At 38.4% G+C, this 19269-nt stretch overlaps 4 protein-coding genes across 4 annotated transcripts in view; 2 read left to right on the forward strand and 2 right to left on the reverse strand.

Moving 5' to 3' along the window:
• Positions 1 to 8877, forward strand: part of rapgef1b (Rap guanine nucleotide exchange factor (GEF) 1b) — a 28475-nt gene extending 19598 nt beyond the window's left edge. Inside the window, 19 exon segments of the mRNA XM_055231471.1 lie at positions 3 to 55; positions 57 to 222; positions 717 to 815; positions 818 to 895; positions 898 to 917; positions 4129 to 4221; positions 4934 to 5019; positions 5102 to 5207; positions 5637 to 5712; positions 5814 to 5898; positions 6234 to 6326; positions 6410 to 6595; positions 6670 to 6754; positions 6836 to 6930; positions 6998 to 7076; positions 7162 to 7263; positions 7348 to 7445; positions 7531 to 7659; positions 7738 to 8877. Of these exon segments, the coding sequence (XP_055087446.1) occupies positions 3 to 55; positions 57 to 222; positions 717 to 815; positions 818 to 895; positions 898 to 917; positions 4129 to 4221; positions 4934 to 5019; positions 5102 to 5207; positions 5637 to 5712; positions 5814 to 5898; positions 6234 to 6326; positions 6410 to 6595; positions 6670 to 6754; positions 6836 to 6930; positions 6998 to 7076; positions 7162 to 7263; positions 7348 to 7445; positions 7531 to 7659; positions 7738 to 7888 (1880 nt within the window). The 3' untranslated portion in view covers positions 7889 to 8877.
• Positions 8878 to 9298: 421 nt separating this feature from the next.
• uck1 (uridine-cytidine kinase 1) lies at positions 9299 to 11239 on the reverse strand. The gene is made up of 7 exons (XM_033989416.2): positions 11082 to 11239; positions 10511 to 10670; positions 10344 to 10440; positions 10117 to 10259; positions 9955 to 10049; positions 9831 to 9879; positions 9299 to 9755 (listed from the first exon to the last, which is right to left on the reverse strand). The coding sequence occupies exons 1-7, from the start codon at positions 11169 to 11171 to the stop codon at positions 9568 to 9570; spliced, it is 822 nt and encodes a 273-aa protein (XP_033845307.1). The 5' UTR covers positions 11172 to 11239; the 3' UTR covers positions 9299 to 9567.
• A 54-nt stretch (positions 11240 to 11293) lies between these two features.
• Positions 11294 to 12819, reverse strand: dnlz (DNL-type zinc finger). Its single transcript, XM_033989919.2, has 3 exons — positions 12494 to 12819; positions 12262 to 12401; positions 11294 to 11483 (listed from the first exon to the last, which is right to left on the reverse strand). Exons 1-3 carry the CDS (start codon positions 12815 to 12817, stop codon positions 11336 to 11338), a joined length of 612 nt encoding a protein of 203 aa, XP_033845810.1. The 5' UTR covers positions 12818 to 12819; the 3' UTR covers positions 11294 to 11335.
• Positions 12820 to 13212: 393 nt separating this feature from the next.
• On the forward strand, positions 13213 to 18865 carry lrrc8aa (leucine rich repeat containing 8 VRAC subunit Aa). Its single transcript, XM_033989408.2, has 3 exons — positions 13213 to 13353; positions 14218 to 16345; positions 16560 to 18865. Exons 2-3 carry the CDS (start codon positions 14228 to 14230, stop codon positions 16833 to 16835), a joined length of 2394 nt encoding a protein of 797 aa, XP_033845299.1. The 5' UTR covers positions 13213 to 13353; positions 14218 to 14227; the 3' UTR covers positions 16836 to 18865.
• The last annotated feature ends 404 nt before the right edge of the window (positions 18866 to 19269 follow it).

Here is a 19269-nt window from a genome sequence, read left to right on the forward strand (position 1 = left end):
TTTTCAGATGGGGTCTAGGGTGCTGTATGAACGTTATCCCTCTCAATATGACAACCTTGTCAGAAGAGGAACTGCATCCAACACCACCTTTCCCCCTTTTTACACCCATCTCACCAATGCCACAGTCAAATGGGGGCGTTTTTGTTGCTCAGTACATGGCCAGTGAGAATGCGGATGTGCCCTCCAGCCCACCACCACTGCCTGAGAAGAAAAGTCGACACAGTAAGTGACGAATTAAAGGGCTGTTTTGAGACATGGTGGATATTGTTAGGTCTGGAAAAAAAAAGTTTTAACTTTTGACATAAAATGTTAAGAAGATAATTCCAACGAAAATGCAATCAACAATTTTGCACATATTTTATGGGCTATCTTCACAATTTGCATAATTCTCATCCATTATTATTGTCAAGCTAAGACATTTTCCCATCATATTACAGTATTATAATACAGACAGGAAATGGGTACCGGATATGCTACAATGGGGCCAGGGTTATTAAGAGGGCCACACATTGATTTTCCTGACCACACCTGCCTCTTCATCACTTCCCCTGGGCTACTGTATTAGGTCACTTTATACAGCCCTTCCTGTCTGTGTTCATTCATCACATATATGGCTAAAATTATACAAACCTAAAATGAATTCTCATGAAAAACAATGCAGTGTAAAATAAATGTTTACCCTTTCTCTCATTATGTTTTCGTCTTCTTTGTATTAGTTCTCCAGTACATGCAGTTTGTGGAAGACTACTCTGAGCCGCAGCCCTCTGTATTCTACAAATGCCACAAAGTGGAGAGCATCTATGAACAGCGTAATAAGCGCTTTCAAGAGTATATGGCTTTAATGACTCCTTTAGCAGCACGGACTCTGTCCATGAGCCAGTTCAACCTCCAGCGCTACCCCAAAGCAAAGGCAACTGGTAAGAAATACTGAATTTCTAAAAGATGCTTCCTAAAATAACTTTTTATGTTTGGTTTAAACAATAAACACTGCCAATCTCAAATTTATTTTCAGTCTTCTTCAGTTTAAATTAAACCAGACTTTCTTCCTATTTTAACTTTTCTCACCTCTGTCTTTATGCAGTACTTCCTACATCACTCTGCACTTACACTTGTACACATAAGGCTCTTATTGAGATAAAACTAACCTTTATAAGCATTATAATAGACCAAATTTGCAGCACTTGTCTCTAATAAGTGACACTAGAGCTGAAGAGGTTCAGGAAAAATAATGTAGTTTAAAAAATCAGGATTCAATTCACAATCCATCAAAGTAAACTATCCCAAGAAGAGCCTGATCAATGGCTGTATCAAATTGATCAAATCTTGGAAAAACAAAATCTCAAATGTAGCCCATCTGATTTTAGTGATGGGTGGCTAACAGAGCTAAGGCTGGGACAAGCTGATGTTTGCAGCAGCAAATCCTAATCTTGCCGCATGTTGTGGATTTGATGAAACTGTGACCTAGCTAAAGACCATCTTTACAAAACCGGCCTTACATGCTCTCCAGAGTTTACATGGATTAAAAAAAAACCTGCAGAGAGAAATGCATTGTGGCCCCATTCACACCATGCTATACTTAGTAGTTGACCTGTTTTTTACCCCTCACAGTTACAACATTTGTGATTTTCTTTTTTATACATTATCCTCTGGTAAACTGCTCTGAATTATTCTTTATAACCACCTTTCACCTCTGCTCACTTAATTATTAACACTTTCTTCTCTACCTGTCTTTTTCCTTCCTGGCCCTTGGTTTCTTCTCAGGCCTCTCACTCCTCTTCCCCTTCCTCCTCCTCTTCCTCTTCTTTGTCTTGCCACCTCCAGCCGTCTGTGGCGGCCATGGAGGACTTGGGCTCAGGGCTGGGCCTCAGCATGTCTGTCTCTAACTCTTACCTGATTGGCCAGACATCTCTGACCACGCCCACGGTGAGTCCATCGCCTCAGCCCCATCTCCTCATAGTCCTGCATGGCCTAGGTGCTGTGTGGTCTGCACCGGTCAAGGGTCACCTTCATCTTAGTGATCCCCATAAAACTGCCTGTCGTGTTCACCTGCCCTTGATGGGCTGGAGATGTGGCTGCTGTGTGTGGTCCTGTTTTGTTCACTCACCCATTTGTGTGTGCTTTAGCTGTGTGAATTCATTTGTTTTGTCTTTAGTTTAAGCTGTAGTGTCTTTGTACTCGTAAAGATTGTTTGCTGTGACACTAAGCTTTTGGTAAATCTGACTTTTTTGTAGGTAATATACATGAGGATTTGGAGAGGGAAGAAATTGAAATGAAAAATTAAAAAGCAATGATATCAAGCAATTGTGTACTTATATCTTATACTTAAATTTATATCTAAGTATAAGTAGTTAATATGGTTTTCTGACTATGATTTCGCAGTGAACTTTGCTGCTGATGGTGATGTAGGACTGTAATGGTTGACCCAGTGTAGGAGGCAGGGAGGATGTCCCTCAGGAGATCTGTGGTGGAATGCAGCTCCAGATGGACCTGATGGAAAACACATTTCTCTGTATGCTCCATCATCTCATCTTCTCATCATCTGACCGTAGCAACATAAGATGTACTGGTGGAAGTATTTTTCCAAATCCAACAAGTTTCCATTTCATCTGTTGTTATGTTAGTTTAGTTTATAGACATGTTGCATTCAAAACATCACATGTCTTATTTATGTAAACAAGTATTTAGCTTTTGCTTTTATACAGCCATTAAATATAAAATATTTGCTCTTTAATCTGTCAAACATCTACGGAAAAGTTTACAAATGGCAGGTGTCATACTGTGGTTTACTTTTTGCTCTATAGATAAAGGTGTGAACTGTGACCTCACACCTATATCGCCAGACAAAACCAAGCTTTTGTTCTAACCAGGTTGTGAGCTGTAAACTTCTCATCTCAGTGCCCCTACATGTTTCTGTCTCATGCCTGTCCTTTTTCTTTGGAATGTTTGCATTCCTCAGTTCCTTAGGGCATGAGGTTTTGAGGATGTCATAGAAGAGGAAAGGGTGCTGGGAAAGCTGTTTTGCATAGAGTGGAATAGGAAAGGCAGAATTAAATGTTATCGTTGTCATTTGATTGTAAGAATGAATTTCCTATTCTCATGAGCATTTATTCAGGGATTTTCTGTGTGCCTGCTGGTGCATGAATACATTTGTCTGCAGTGTTTATCAGGGATCTGCGTCTGAGCTGCTGGTATGTTGAAACAAAGTTGGTATGTGCAACGTGTTGCTACAGGTTAACAGTACCTCACTGCCCCTGCTGACTACCACATACGCATTTACCGTCAAGCCATCTCCAAGGTCAACTTTGCACATTGTTGGTACATTGTTGTTTTTATTTTCTGGGGATCATTTTGGGCTTTCTCATGGCAGATGTTTGTCTTGCTGTCAGTTTGTTGCAAATGGCGTACAGAGCATTATTACAGGTTGAGGCACATCATTTCTAAAGCTCTGGTTTGCCACATTTTTTTATGGAAGCTAAATGTCCCGTCCTCTGATTTGAGAATATCTTTATTTTCTTTTCTGTCTTAACCTCTCTGCTCCTGTGACACTTTCACTTCTTTTATTCCTGCCTTTTACCAATCACAGAGCTTGGACCAGGTTGCCTTGACCAATGCCACCTGTCTGGATGGCAGCGGGGGCGGACCCAACGGTTCACTGACTGGCTCAATGGGCTCTGTGGCTGTCTGTCTTCCCTCTGAGTCTTCTCTTACTGATTCTCTCCATACCTCTGCGGTGAGCTAACAAATGGACAGGCAGCCCATGTTTAGTAAAAGGTGTCCAGGATGTAAATGAAGCACTTATCCAAAATGTATGATACTATGAGTGGCCCTTGTTATCTTTATATTTCAACATCAATGACCCGTGACAACACTTTGATAATGTAGAGAGTCATGTTTGCTCTTTGATGACTGCCCTATAAACAAGACTCTAGTACAGCATTTTGCACTGCATGTTGTTTTGCCACTAATGTTTAAATGATGCACTCTAGTACCCCCTGGTGGTCTTTCAGACACTCGTGTGATACAGTCCTTTGCTAGCTGCTATCTTTGCCCCAGTCCCACCCATAGAAAACATGATTCCCCTCTCCGCTCCTTATGCTCTCGGCCTGTGTTCCTCCTCTCTTCCTGTAGAGCGAGAGTGCCAACGACGAGGGTGGAGAGGGGGAGTACGTCAACTTGTACTCATCCAGCCAGGCCAATGGGGAGCTGCTTCTCTCCCACAGAGTAAGTAGCAGAATGCCACCAGTGAAAGGTCAATTCCATTTGTGCATCGCATCACTTCAGGACATGAATCAATGAGAATAATATTTTTAAATTCAGAAGTTTGTGAGATTGATTCATATCTTGAACTGTTCACTCTGAAATGGAACTTGAACAAAGACAAACCTGACAGCATGAGCTCTGCACTAGTTTAACTGCAAAGAGGCTTTTGTGCATAACATATGGGTGTATGTTCGTACTCTTTGGCTGGCGACTGCTTTCTCCACTTGCTTTTCAAAAGCCAAGTGCTTTAACACTGCTTCATTCTAACTCCTGACATTTTGGTGTTCCTATTGGGGACTACATGGTTTGCAGGAAGTAGCTTTTCTAAATAATATTTGTCATAATGGCTATGTCTTGGTATGTATGTATGTATGTGGTGCGCTCTATGGGTCTGTTAATTTAGTCTGTGGAACCACAATCAACTAACTAGTTCTGGTTGATGATTGTGTGATTGTGTTTGGTTTTGTCATTTTAACTTGGTGTCTCAGGGTTTTTAGTCGTCTGTCATGGATGCAATAGTTCCACGTTGTCATCTTCTCTTACTACATGTCAACTTAACAATAATATTGGTTTATATGTTTCTACGCATTAGTCATTCCATTTAATTATTTACTGACAATGGATTATACTTTAAGGCTAATATTAGATTTTGCAATTTTCTTATATTAATCAGGAAACTAATGCTACTGAAGATGTACTTCAAGATCCAACCCCTCAAACGACATCGACTAATAGCAAAGAGGCTATAGACAAAGGACGGTAAGATCTGCAATAGTTGGTTGCATCTAATGTTTAGATCTAGTGCTGCCTCCGTTATGAGTGTGTTTTTCTTTCATTACAGAAGACCAAAGTCTGCAGATTCAGCTGAGAGTGACGAAGAAGATGTTGATGAGTTGTCCCTTATTGACCACAAAGAGATTATGAGCAGGTTAACACTGAAACAAGAGGTGATTTTTCATTATTTTTAAACTATTTTATAATGTAATATTTAGTTAAACCAGTTTATTATAGTTACCAGTAATAGTGCAGAATTTATAGGACAACATAACAAAGAATAGCTACTAAAACTCCCTCCTCTAATGAATGTTATGTTATGTAGTTCCCCTGTAAGATTAAAGTAGTGGTGCTACTGCTATAATGGAAAATAAATTTAACAACTAAAAACAAAGACGGGTTGTGTGATGTGCTTGCAGAATAGATCTCAGTTCTTTGATTATCAAGCCTTGTGTAAGTCTGGTTACTGCAGCCAAACATTGGATACTGTATGTGCTCCTTGAGGAGGAACTTAGTATGAGTTTGGTTGTCCAGCTGATGTTTTCTTTTCCTACCTTATATCCTGTCATCTGTTTCATTGTTTTCCTTTGTGATTTTCTCAGAATGATGATGGCCCAGATGTTCGAGCTGGATCGGGGGATATTTTATTAGTCCATGCTACAGAAACAGACCGAAAAGGTACAGTACAATATAAAGGGAACAGTTCTTATTTCTGTTTAGATTCTGTTGGCATTAATTTTCCTAACAGAAATTGAAATGCACTTGTTTTTACTTGACAGATCTGGTTCTCTACTGTGAAGCATTTCTGACAACATATCGGACTTTTATCACCCCGGAGGACCTTATTAAGAAGCTACATTACAGATATCCTTTTCTGATGACAATATATTTACTCTAGTTATTTACATGCTTATCTTATGTTTTTGCCCTTTCGTGTTGTTTTGTTGTTATTAAATTCAATAAAAGGAATAGTCCGTTAGTAGATGAGGCTTGTAATGGCGTCAACGCTTATTGTTTATGCAAAAGACAGATCAGTGTCTTGATGCACTCAGTAGGGTATTATGTTTTTAAATGGTATTTGCTTGTTTTTCTTTCTTTTCTTTTTTTTTTTTGCAAACAATGCATTTCAGTTTAACGGTTATAATCTAATTTTGTTTTGTTCTATTTGTTGCACTGTGTTATTCTTGACAACACTGCACATATACAAGGTTTTGTCACAGTCCAGACATATTCAAGAAGAGGGTCAGCAAGAATACTTTCTTTGTTCTGGTCAGAGTAGTGGATGAGCTGTGGTGAGTTTTTCAACTGACTACTTTTGAATTTCTGACATGGTTTGTTTAGCAAAGATTCAATTATTGTCTTAATTTTTGTTCAGTCTTGTGGAGCTGACCGAAGACATCCTTAAACAGTTAATGGACCTGGTATTCAGGTTAGTGTGTAATGGTGAACTAAGCCTTGCTCGTGTGCTCCGTAACTACATCCTGGACAAAGTGGAACAGAAAAGGTTGCTGCGCTACACCAACTCCCTGAAACCCCTCTCGGCACGGGGTGTCTCTGCCAGGTATTGGAAAAGTCAAACAAACACAAAATCTCCTGGACATCCAAGTGTAAAGAAGGTGTTGTGTGTGTTGACAGGCCTGGTACCCTCCATGACTTCCGCAGTCATGAAATTGCAGATCAGCTCACTCTTCTTGATGCTGAACTCTTCTATAAAATTGAAGTAATTATTTAGACCAATGTATTTTGTTTTCATTACTCCTCCTTTAAAATTGTATTTACCAATTTATCAATGTACATTTAGATTCCAGAAGTTCTACTTTGGGCCAAGGAGCAAAATGAGGAAAAGAGTCCTAACTTGACTCAGTTTACTGAGCATTTCAACAACATGAGTTACTGGTAAGACAAAAAGATCTGTCGTTTTGTCCAGGGAACTTGTACAGTCTAACAAAGTACTTTTTTGTAGGGTTCGCTCTTTGATAATCCAGCAGGAGAAACCTCAAGACCGAGAGAAGCTGCTTCTCAAGTTCATTAAAATAATGAAGGTTAATAAAATCAGCTGTGTTTGTCCTTTTCAGCTGTGATTGTCCTTTTCAAATGCCATAATTACATTTTTTTTCTTTATTGTAGCACTTAAGAAAGTTGAATAATTTCAACTCGTACTTGGCAATACTGTCTGCACTGGACTCTGCCCCTATTAGGAGATTGGAGTGGCAAAAGCAGACTTCTGAGGTTAGATAAGTTTGAAAATGTTGTGTATGTATTATGTATATATGCATCATCATATGTACAATATATATATGCTTTACTCCTTAGGGATTGGAGGAATATTGCACATTGATTGACAGCTCCTCCTCCTTCAGAGCATACAGAGCAGCTCTTGCTGAAGTGGAACCTCCATGCATCCCCTACTTGTGAGCCATTTGATAATGCAGTCAGACTTATGAGTGTCTTCATTATGTTTGCAGTTTGGTGAAAATTACCCTTTCTGTCTCTCAGGGGTCTTATTCTACAGGACTTGACATTTGTGCATTTGGGAAATCCAGACCTCATTGAGGGAAAAGTCAATTTCTCCAAACGCTGGCAACAATTTAACATCTTGGACAGCATGCGTCGCTTCCAGCAAGTGTATGTCTACTACTGTGTGAATAAAATGTTGGTGATGCTTAAAATTGCCCCTTTTTAAAGGCTTTCTGCTCATTCCAGGCATTACGAGCTAAAACGAAATGAAGATATTGTGTCCTTCTTCAATGACTTCAGTGACCACCTTGCAGAAGAGGCGCTATGGGAGCTGTCACTTAAAATAAAGCCCAGGAACATTGCTAGACGTAAAACGGATCGTGAGGAAAAGACCTAGGCCCATTGGGCCTCTATCCTGAGGCTTTAGAAATGACCTCCAACTGTGCTTCATGACACTATCTCCACTTTACTACAGAATGAAAGAAAGAAGAATGGATGCTATATACCTGCGCTATGGGAGACTCGTTTTGAGAAAACAGTGATGTTTACAAGGAGCTCCACTGCTGTGGGAGAAGTAATTGGGATTACTGCAGCTCTGGTATTTACACAATGAGTGGTGACGCTGAAATGGGAGGATGCCAGGGGACTGAGGAGTAAAGAATTTTAAGGCAGACAGGGCGACACTGGTAAAATAACCAAAGTCTGCTTACTGGAATCTGTTTTGGAGTGGAGCTGTTGAGTGTGAGTGAGCTTGAGGTGAATGGTCCATTACTTTGCAATTTGCTCTTTCCCCACCATTATATTATGTGCCATTTATTGGTCATGTTCTGAAGCCTGACTCTTCCTCAAACAGCAGAGCCTCAAGTAGAGCTTGCAATGAACTGTCGCGGGCCTGGGAGTCTGCTGAAGCTAGAGAGGAACTGAACTTGAAGAAAGGATGACCTTTTAAAGACTGGAACTGATGAGTTTGTTTTGAAACATTTTGTCAGAAATCAACTATGGTTATAATATGTATTATATACAGTTCTCCTTTTGTTTATAAAAGGATGTTTGTTTATGCTAATGAGAAGAGCTTGGCTTCTCGTAAGTGCCATACATATGTGCACTAAAAAAGCAAAAGCAAAAAATTATTGATTACAAAAGATGCTGTGATCTATGTACATCATACTGAATCATTGTGTGTTGTGTTTAACTGGGGAACCATCAGGCAATCACAATCGGACGTAAGTTTTGTGTGTCTGTGAGAGTGAAAGTGTGACTGAAGTCTACTGTGACTTGTGTGCTTGTCATTCCAAAATGTTCTAAAGTAAATCATTTCAAGTCATTTTTGAATATTGGTCAGAACCACACGTCACACTCTTAATCAATAAAACAAACGTTTCTACACATGTTTCCAAAGCTAATTCTTACTTTATGTAGTCACATGTTTTACCTTGTAAATTCACTAAGATCAAGAGTGATCACTTGAAATAAGACAAAGACACAGGCAGGAGAAATACAATGAGTATTAAATATTTAAATATAATACATATAAACATAAAACATATCATCAAACCAAATACAGTAAAAATGGAAGACCGTTAAAATAATTATTCTTGACATTAAAACGCACATTTGGATGGTTTAATTAGAACAAATTAAACCACAAATCTGTGGCAGTCTCATTTGTTTGTACACAGGTGAAGGTTAATAAGTTTTCATAACTTTAAAGAAACTGAACTTTGGTAGACTTATCACACTTTTAATTTGAAATTGATGTTAGTAATATTATAATTAATCATTATAATATAATAATAATTATTAATTAAAGGAGTTGCTCAAAAAAGTAGTACTGTTAAGTCTATTGTAATAACATAATGTTTGGGTGTCATTGTATCTAAATATTTTCAGGTTTTTTTCATGGTACATAAAATGCCACAGAATCTGACATTTATGTTTTTTCTTCCTGATCACGCTAAAATGGTAGCTTAGCACTTCAATAGTACCACCCTTTATAAATATAGAGTCCAAGTACTATTTGTTTTTGCTACACTACCCACCTCTGCTTACACAGGTGAATGATCTGCAAACCATTTCTCAGTGTGGTCTGCTGCTGGGTTCCAACAGGATCCTTTTTCCTGGAGGATTAGCAATGCCATTCTGTAGGTTGCCCTGCTCTGAAACGGCCCTCTTAAATCCACGACCACTGATAGATGCGCGTTGCCATTTGCAGAGGTCGCCATTCAAAATATCTTGAATATGCTGGACAATCAGGTTAATTGCCACTATAGCATGAGGACAAAAAAAGACAATGATTTAATACAGTTTACAAAATGGCAACATAAGAAGGTGGAACATACCCATATTATCAACGCCTCTTGGGATTATGACATCTGCATATTTTTTTGTCTGGAGGATGACAAAAGGAAAATATTTAAGTGACTGACATTAAACAAAAACGGGGATATCTGTCTTAATACATACAGGAAGACAGAACTCCTCAAACGCAGGCTTGACAAATGTTGTGTACTGAGTGAGAATTTGCTCCAAGTCTCTTCCTCGGTTCACATCTCGCAGAACTGAAGATAAAGATAATTGCTGAAGAAATGTATTTCCATGTGTGCTGCATGTTTGTTAGGGTCATACCTCTGCGGGACAGCCTGACATCCGAATCAGTGTCCACAAAGAGCTTCATATGGAACATCTCTCTCACTTTTAGTGGGTAAAAAACAAGGATGCCCTCAAACAAGACTACATCTGCAGGGTAAAAGGTAATGCTCTCTGGAAGTCTGGAAATATTTAGAAAAAACAATACACTGAAGAAGGATGCAAACAGTGCTGAAATAGAAACTGGATCATGTGATGGCTCATACCTGGAGTGAGTTACAAAGTCATATGTTGGGATTTCAACGACTCTGCCCTCCACAATGTCTTTCAATGTTTGGTACATCAATTCAGTATCAAACGCCTCTGAAGAAAAACAAAACAAAAATATTTTACTTCATTAAGTTATGAATACCAGTTTAACTTCATGGCTCACCTGGATGATCAAAGTTGTACTGTCCTCTAAGGGCCTTGGCTTTTTGCTCAGGAGTAAGTATTTTGTAGAAACTGTCTTGGCTTATGATGGCAACCTTTCTTTGGTGGCGGTCCACTTTATTCTGTCCCAAAAGCTCCATAATTTTGGCGCAGACTGTTGACTAAGAATAAACATAGACGTTTTATAAATAGTGTAATATTAGGACCAAGTGCAGAAAGAGCCTTGATAAAACTAAGAACTAAAATAGCATGCTTATAACCTCTAAACCTTCAGTGCAGGGATGCCGGTGTGTGATGCGTGTGATGCTTGTGATGCATTTAACATCAGCTAGGCTATGTTGTTTTCCACGAACAATGCAAATTACAATAAACGTCAGGGAATAAGATAGAGTATTTTCTATTTAGCCTTAGTTTCTCTTAATAAATCCTTATTAAATGGCGTGCCGCATTTGACAGCTTGGGCACCAAACAGGTAGTGAGTTTATGCTAGCTAATGCTAACCCGCTCAGCTGATCAGAAGTGCTTTGCTAATGCACATTTTATTGAAATGCATTAAGTCATTGATACTATACCTTGCCGCTAGCAGTTCCCCCGCTAACGCCAATTAAGAATGGATGATGCCGTGGCTTTTCCGATTCATTTAATAGTTCAAAAGCAGCCATATCAATATTTGATATTTCTACAAAGCTAAATGCTACTTAATGGTAGCATAAACAAACACGTGATCTCGCGAGACTGTGGTCATGTATCGTTAACGGTATAGTGAAGAACAATACACTCCTGATTAAAAAATACATTTTATTACCACATGGGAATTTTCACAGTTTTATGTTTTTGGTGTGTTACACTTTTCTTTATGCAAATCATTTTGGCATTTATCATTCTGAGATTCATCCACTAGTATTTCCAGCGCTGAGCTGCCTTCAACTCTCTTCACTATCTCACCTTTTGCAGCAAGAATTTCTTCAATATTCCTTAAAAGAACAAAACATGATTTATCAGTTTATCAGTAGACAGACAATAAAGAATTCCTATATAGTATTGTAATAAAAAAACATGTTAATGTGATTTATGAATAAGTGAGCTCAATAAACAAATTGTAGACCACAAGTCTCATCTGTATTTATTATTATTGTGATTTACAACTTTTATTAGCCACTCAAAGCGTTATACTCTAGTACTTTTTCATTCACACCTGGTGGTGAGGTAGACTACCTCTACTTGAAAGAAAGGCAGTCTATACAAATCACTTTCATACATGGTGAAAAGTTTTGCTCAAGAAAGCAACAGTACGCATGCAGCAGTAACCTTCCAGTCTATTCAATGCTATAGATTAGATCTATGGAGTTTAAGCAAATCTATTTATTTCCATCCCCGTTCCTTCCCTAGCTTACAGCTATCAAAATGCATTCTCAGATTCATATCATAATCTGATGGGCTTTATCTAATTTAATTCATCCTATTTCATTTATCTATTTTTTTGCATGAGAGATTGTCAAATAATAATATAACTCCATTGTTAAAGGAGCATGTTTATTTGGGTAGTTAAAACTTTGCTGAACCCTGAAAAGAGGGTTCTCTCTGACCTAAACCATGATGCCATATGACCATAGACCCCTTTCAGCATCAGACTTTACAATACTGAAGTAAAATGATTATCCATTCCGTTACCCTCAGACCAGTTACCCTTATCTTAGAGGGATATTAAACCACCAACAAACATACATAATATAGCATTGGATAAGTGCAAACCTTTTTCCTGCAAGGTCAGAGAACCAGCCAAGGTTATCAGCAATTATGTGATGATTTTTGCATCCTGAACATGTCACAATCACCACTCCTTGATGGTACGCCAACTTGGATATCTTCTCAGTGGATCTGGTCGAACAAACCTGCAACCCAGCAATACAATACAACATGATTTTGTTTCATTTTAGCAGTTACAGTATCGTTTCTTGTAATCCAAAAGAAACCACTATGGTACCTTGCATGTGTAAACAAGATGATAATGTGTTGATTTGACTTTTCCAACAACGTTACTACCTTCATCTGAACAAGTCGTAAAGGCCCTGAAGTCCAATCTTGGTCTGTCGTTTCTCACAAAAACATTCAAAAACTGTCCCCGTTGAGTGGAAACATGCGTTTCTGTGTTCAAAGCTGATGTGAAACCAGATATTGAAGTTCGATGTCTGTGGAGAACTGACCCAGAGCGGTAACCCCTCAATACATTTATGAACGTGTGTTTTTCCCGTGATCTTAAAATAGCCGAACGGATCATTGTAAACGTTTGAGAAAGTAGGGAGCTCATTCTATAAATATTTCTTCAATCTATATAAAAAAAAAAAAAAATCTGCAATCTGTCGCTGTTTGATGACATCACAATTCAATGAATATACAACACGTAGATATGTCCCTAAATATATATAATAAAACGCATCAAAAGAGTTACATTGTGCACATATTCTCAAAAAAAATAAAATATAAAAATAAATAAATAAACAAATCAGCAATCTGTCGTTGATTTATGACGTCACAGCTTTATTTCTCAACTGTAGCATGTTTTTAGATTTTACAATTCTTAAAATGCAATTTAGTCTTCTAGGTGAATATACAACACGTAGATATGTCCCTAAAATATATATAATAAAACACACCAAAAAAGTTATATTGTGTACATTATTCTCCAACACAGTAGGCGGCGTCAAACTGTCAAACAAAGGGAAAGCTCACAGTTAGTTCTCCGCACGGGGCCTTCAGTCTAAAACACTACAGCCCCTTAAAACGTGATAGAAATGTGTGAACCGAACGTGGGGAGGATTACAGAAATAAACTGCAACAAAGCTGGTAAGTCTGGACAGTGGAAGGTGATGATGCCTTTAAAAACGTTCTGTTTGTCTAGATAGGAAACAAATATTTCTCCGAGTGGAAAATCAACTTTCACTGAAAAGGTCGCCCCAGGGCTCAAAATCTTGAACCATTTCCAGACGTATAGGAGCTGTACACCGCTGTATTTACATTTTTTTTTCTTTTTGAAGAATGTTTTGTTTTTTGAGGGAGGGTATATATGTAGGAATGTGCATCAACTCGTGGTGTGATGGTATTTTAGGGAGCGATAACTAATGTGTTTGAATGGAATGTGGACTAATGCAAACACGCCTTTCAGAGACTTCTCCAATTTCTATATAATTATGGGCAATAGACCATGATAAAATGAACCAGATACAGCAATACATGTAATTAACATGTTGGTCATTATGCGTCTTGTTATAATACAGCATGTAAATAAGCTACTGCATATTTACCAAGTACCTATAGTCAGAAGCACTTTAAAACTGCAAATAATTGCTCTGATATGTTTTGTTGTTGCTTGTTGCGCCTGGAGCATTGTAACAGAAACTAGAGGAGAGTTTTCCATCTTAGTGAATCATCACTATTCTAGGTTATACTAGGTCCTGCAGCAAATCTTGTTATTTCCTTGGTATGATAATGAAACCGGGAGTAGCGTGTTTACATGTAGAGGAGTGTCAGATTATTGAACACCAATAATTATATGTAATTATTGTTGTTTTTGATTACTCTTATCTGATTTGGTTAGCCATGTAAATGTACCCAGTGATTTAACACATTTTTTTTTATGTGTATATGTATATGTGTGTGTGTGTATGTATATAATTTAATATATGTATGTTTATTTTTGTTTCTTTTCAGATAAACCATTATGATACCCATCACTGAACTCCGGTACTTTGCTGACACTCAGCCGGCGTACCGCATCCTAAAGCCATGGTGGGACGTTTTTACAGACTACATCTCAATCGTCATGCTGATGATTGCAGTGTTTGGTGGGACACTGCAGGTCACTCAGGACAAGATGATATGCCTACCTTGCAAGTGGGTGAGCAATACAACCTGTGAGACTCGGCCAGTGCCAAATATCACCATTCCCTATGCACCGGAACCTAAAGGCATTCAATATGACCTTGACCGCCATCAGTATAATTATGTGGACGCTGTGTGTTATGAGAACAAATTGCACTGGTTTGCCAAATATTTCCCCTATCTGGTGCTGCTCCACACTCTTATCTTTCTTGCCTGCAGTAACTTTTGGTTCAAGTTCCCCCGCACAAGTTCAAAACTGGAGCATTTTGTTTCTATACTTTTGAAGTGCTTTGACTCCCCATGGACAACAAGAGCTTTGTCAGAGACTGTGGTGGAGGAGAGTGACCCTAAGCCTCCAGGCAAAATGAATGGCTCAATGGATAAGAAAGCATCTAGTATCAGCGAAGATGTGGAGGCTAGTGTGCCCATGCTTCAACGAACCAAGTCCAGAATTGAACAGGGGATTGTAGACCGTTCGGACACTGGTGTTTTAGACAAGAAGGAGGGTGAGCAGGCTAAGGCACTTTTTGAGAAAGTGAAGAAGTTTAGGATTCATGTTGAAGAAGGCGATATAGTCTACTGTCTTTATATACGACAGACCATCATCAAAGTAATCAAGTTCATCCTAATAATTTCTTACACTGCTTACTATGTCCAGAATATAAAGTTTAATGTAGTGTGCAATGTAAAGGCCATGGAGAAGCTCACAGGGTACGGCATGTTTTACTGCGCCCACCCACTGGCCACTCTTTTTAAGATTTTAGCTTGTTTTTACATTAGCTTGGTTGTTGTTTATGGTTTGATCTGCATGTACACACTTTGTTGGATGCTCAGTCGCTCCCTAAAACGGTACTCATTTGAGTCAATCCGCGAAGAGAGTAGTTATAGTGACATACCCGACGTTAAGAATGATTTTGCCTTCATGTTACATATGATAGATCAGTATGACCCTTTATACTCCAAACGCTTTGCAGTTTTTCTCTCTGAGGTGAGTGAGAACAAGCTGAGGCAACTCAACTTGAACAATGAGTGGACTCTAGAGAAGCTTAGGCAGCGCATCACCAAAAACTCTCAGGATAAGCTGGAGTTACATCTCTTTATGCTCAGTGGCATTCCAGACACTGTATTTGATCTGGTGGAGCTAGAAGTGCTTAAACTTGAGCTAATACCTGATGTTACTATTCCTCCAATTATTGCACAGCTTTCCAACTTGAGAGAGATGTGGCTTTATCACACTCCAGCCAAAATTGAGGCCCCAGCGCTGGCTTTTTTGAGGGAAAACCTTAAGTCTCTCCACATCAAGTTCACTGATATCAAGGAGATTCCATTATGGATTTACAGTTTAAAGAACCTCAGTGAACTGCACCTAACTGGCAACCTCAGTGCTGATAATAACCGCTTTATCATCATTGATGGCCTCCGTGAACTGAAACGTCTCAAAGTGCTGCGTTTGAAGAGCAATCTGACAAAACTCCCCCAGGTTGTGACTGATGTTGGTGTACATCTTCAGAAGCTCTCCATCAACAATGAAGGAACCAAGCTCATGGTTCTCAACAGTTTGAAGAAAATGGTCAACCTCTCAGAACTGGAACTGGTTCGTTGTGACCTTGAACGTATTCCGCACTCCATTTTTAGTTTGCACAACCTGCAGGAAATTGACCTGAAGGACAACAACCTGAAGACTATAGAGGAGATCATCAGCTTTCAACACTTGCACCGACTTGTGTGCCTCAAGCTGTGGTACAACCAGATCGCGTACATCCCCATTCAGATCGGCACTCTCACCAACCTGGAGAGGCTCTATCTCAATAGGAACAAGATTGAGAAAATCCCCAGTCAGCTGTTTTTCTGCCGCAAGCTTCGATTCCTAGACCTGAGTCACAATAACCTGACGAGTATTCCAGCAGATGTTGGTTTCCTCCAAAACTTACAGTACTTTGCTGTAACTGCAAATAGGGTGCGTAACCACATTTTTTCTTATCCCAAATATCTAACATATTTGTTGCTGTTGTTAGCTTTGTCTGACACTTTGCCTTTCATCACCTTTTAAATATTCTTACGGCAGACCATACATATTATTAGTGGAAACACTTACATTTTATTGCTGTGATAGCATCAGCATTAAATATTTAAAACCTTTTCTGAACACTTTATTCTGGGCATTATTTCAGATTGAGACTTTGCCTCCGGAGTTATTCCAGTGCAAGAAGCTGCGCACTTTGAATCTTGGAAACAACTGCCTGCAGACTCTTCCATCACGGTTTGGAGAGCTCACTGGCCTCACTCAACTGGAGCTCAGAGGGAACCGTCTGGAGTGCTTGCCTGTGGAGCTGGGGGAGTGCCGCCTTCTAAAGAGAAGTGGCCTGGTCGTGGAGGAAGATCTGTTTAACACTTTGCCATCAGAAGTGAAAGAGCAGCTTTGGAGGGCTGATAAGGAACAAGTCTGAGTCAAACACAGTCCAAAGCTTTACTGTTGGAGGAATATGAGAAAAACAAGCACACTCCTATTGTTTTTATGATGGCAGGCAATCCTAACGAGGTGTACTTTTTAGGATTGCCAGTGTGTGCTTCTGATATTTTTGTTAGTACTGCCTCTATATCAAAATCATGGATGTCACTGTAATTGGCCCATTTAAATATTCACCACAGTGACTCTATATAATACTTTTTCATCTTAACAAGAAGGCCTTATGTTTTCTGACACCAAGCATGTCCTTAAGAGACAAACAAAGCTAAGTTCACCATTGGTCTAATCATGCACTAGTTGGATCAGTGTTTTAGCAATACTTTGCAATCATTTATTTCTATGAGACCCATGTCTAGCTTTCTTTCTTGCTGCCCTCAAGATGAATCAACAGCATACGTAAGCCTTAATCTGACATTGAACTATACCAATGGATATTGATTGGAACAACACTTCTAGATCATGTCTGAATGAGCACTTTGCATGGTAAATAATAAACAATTTCTTGTTTAAGTATGACTCGGTTCAACTTAACTGAGATCGTAGGTGAGTCTTAACATTTGTATCTCTTGAACCTGACATTTATATAGCATGGTTTTCATCCACACGTCATGTTTGAGCATGTAAAAAAGACTGATTCACAAAGGCTGGGTGCAGTTCTTTAACTAATGTTTTTATCCGTTTTTATTGCCTTTTTGTATTGTATATGCCTGTAATCCAGAAATGACCTTTATCCAGTATATGGCAGTATGTGCTTTACTATAGTGTAGAGTCCTATAATGAGGTATACCTTTTGTACAGGGTAAATAATATTTGACAGACTCCACACATAGTGCTTTTTTTATTGTCTTAACATGAATGACGCAAGCTTGCACAGTGTGATTGAGATATTTAAAGGTTTTTTTCTTCACTACTATTAGGCTAAAATACTTTAAGGGTGGTAGTATGAATATTTCAGATACAAGCAGCCACAGCATGCTGAATGTATCTTAGTAACAGGGTTGAATGGTGCAACTAACATGGATTAATTGAGTTAAGTTTACTCTAACCATGACAAGCACGACTTGTTAAAGCCTTATTATAGATGTATGTGATATTGAAAATTTAAAAAAGATTGCCTTGCTGGTACAGTGTATTACCAAAATGTAACTTTGGTACTTTTGTTATAACCAGATGTTTGTTTTGTTGTTTTTTTTTACAATGCCATTTTTAAAAATGTTATATTTCTTTTTTTCTTTTTTTTTCTTTTTTACATTTATTTATGTGGCAAATGATGTTTAAGGTTCAGTCTTTAAGAATGGTCTGTTAAATGAGATTCAAATAGAAAAGTCTCAAAGTCAATGCTTTATCAAAGAAAAAAACACATTTCGAAGCAACTACTTGTTTTCGCTTTAAGATGACCTTTTTCTGAACACAGACTTTTTTTGCTTTACTCATTTCCCCTTTTAACACATTTCGAAGCAACTACTTGTTTTCGCTTTAAGATGACCTTTTTCTGCACACGGACCTTTTTTGCTTTACTCATTTCCCCTTTTAATCATTGCTAGGTCTGTGACTCTGGTGACTCAAAGAAAGTTGTATCAGCAAATTCAACATCTGATTATTGAACAAGTTGGTTACATGATGTGTATTTATATTTAAGAGATTGTACTTTACTGTTTGTTTATTTTGTACCACTTCTGTAAACATATTTTAGGGAATATGTTTTTATTTGTGCACATTTTGACAATCCAAAAAGTGATCTTTAGGCTTTTTGTTTTAATTTATGCTCTGAATACAATGATGTTTTAATTTACAGATGATGGAGTTCACTGTTTTCACTTTACAGAAGTCTCCTTTAGTGTCAATGTTTTTATAAAGCGGACAGTTTGTTTGACCAGCTTTGAGTCATATGTATGCGGCAGGCGATCGGTGCGAACATTCTCTCTAAAACTTTTCTAATTGAAAAACAAATTTGTACACTTAACAATGGAAAGCAATCAATAAAATAGCAACATATCAATGCAAAATTGTAACATATTTTAACATCCTTCTTGTGACATAGCCATATACAGTCAATGGACATATGCCTGCTTCTAAAGGGTACACTGTGTAACTTTTTGGTGGAAGATGGCCTTCTGTCTGCTCTTTCATGGAGATGTTATTGCTTGGCTGGGGATGTACTATAGTATGACATGGAACTTGAACTTGTATATCTTCAGGCAGGTCAGAAATCTATAAGAAGTCTCTGGTAAGAATGCAAGTTTTTGTTTCTTTCTTAGCAGTAAACACAAAAGTATAATTGCAATTCCACACTGTGAACATTTTGGCAAAGTAATAATATCCCAATGGAGACAAGCTTTTAGTGGACTCTAGCAGAAAAGTGACAGTATAATTGCACTTCCACGTTGCTCCTGAGTCTGTTTTCCTCTGCAAAA

Source organism: Periophthalmus magnuspinnatus, chromosome 23 (genome assembly GCF_009829125.3).
Source record: "Periophthalmus magnuspinnatus isolate fPerMag1 chromosome 23, fPerMag1.2.pri, whole genome shotgun sequence".
Lineage (NCBI taxonomy): Eukaryota > Metazoa > Chordata > Actinopteri > Gobiiformes > Gobiidae > Periophthalmus > Periophthalmus magnuspinnatus.

Bases quoted from the DNA above. Each gene is read 5' to 3' on its own strand.
- dnlz (XM_033989919.2), bottom strand. From the start codon at position 12,817: ATGAGCTCCCTACTTTCTCAAACGTTTACAATGATCCGTTCGGCTATT. The intron at 12,402-12,493 runs GTACCATAGTGG...GCTGGGTTGCAG, and splicing joins ATCTTGTTTACACATGCAAG to GTTTGTTCGACCAGATCCAC. The intron at 11,484-12,261 runs GTTTGCACTTAT...TGTTCTTTTAAG, and splicing joins TCTGACCTTGCAGGAAAAAG to GAATATTGAAGAAATTCTTG.
- lrrc8aa (XM_033989408.2), top strand. From the start codon at position 14,228: ATGATACCCATCACTGAACTCCGGTACTTTGCTGACACTCAGCCGGCG. The intron at 16,346-16,559 runs GTGCGTAACCAC...GCATTATTTCAG, and splicing joins TTGCTGTAACTGCAAATAGG to ATTGAGACTTTGCCTCCGGA.
- uck1 (XM_033989416.2), bottom strand. From the start codon at position 11,171: ATGGCTGCTTTTGAACTATTAAATGAATCGGAAAAGCCACGGCATCAT. The intron at 10,671-11,081 runs GTATAGTATCAA...GTTTATTCTTAG, and splicing joins GGGGAACTGCTAGCGGCAAG to TCAACAGTCTGCGCCAAAAT. The intron at 9,756-9,830 runs GTATGTTCCACC...CTCATGCTATAG, and splicing joins AAGAGGCGTTGATAATATGG to TGGCAATTAACCTGATTGTC.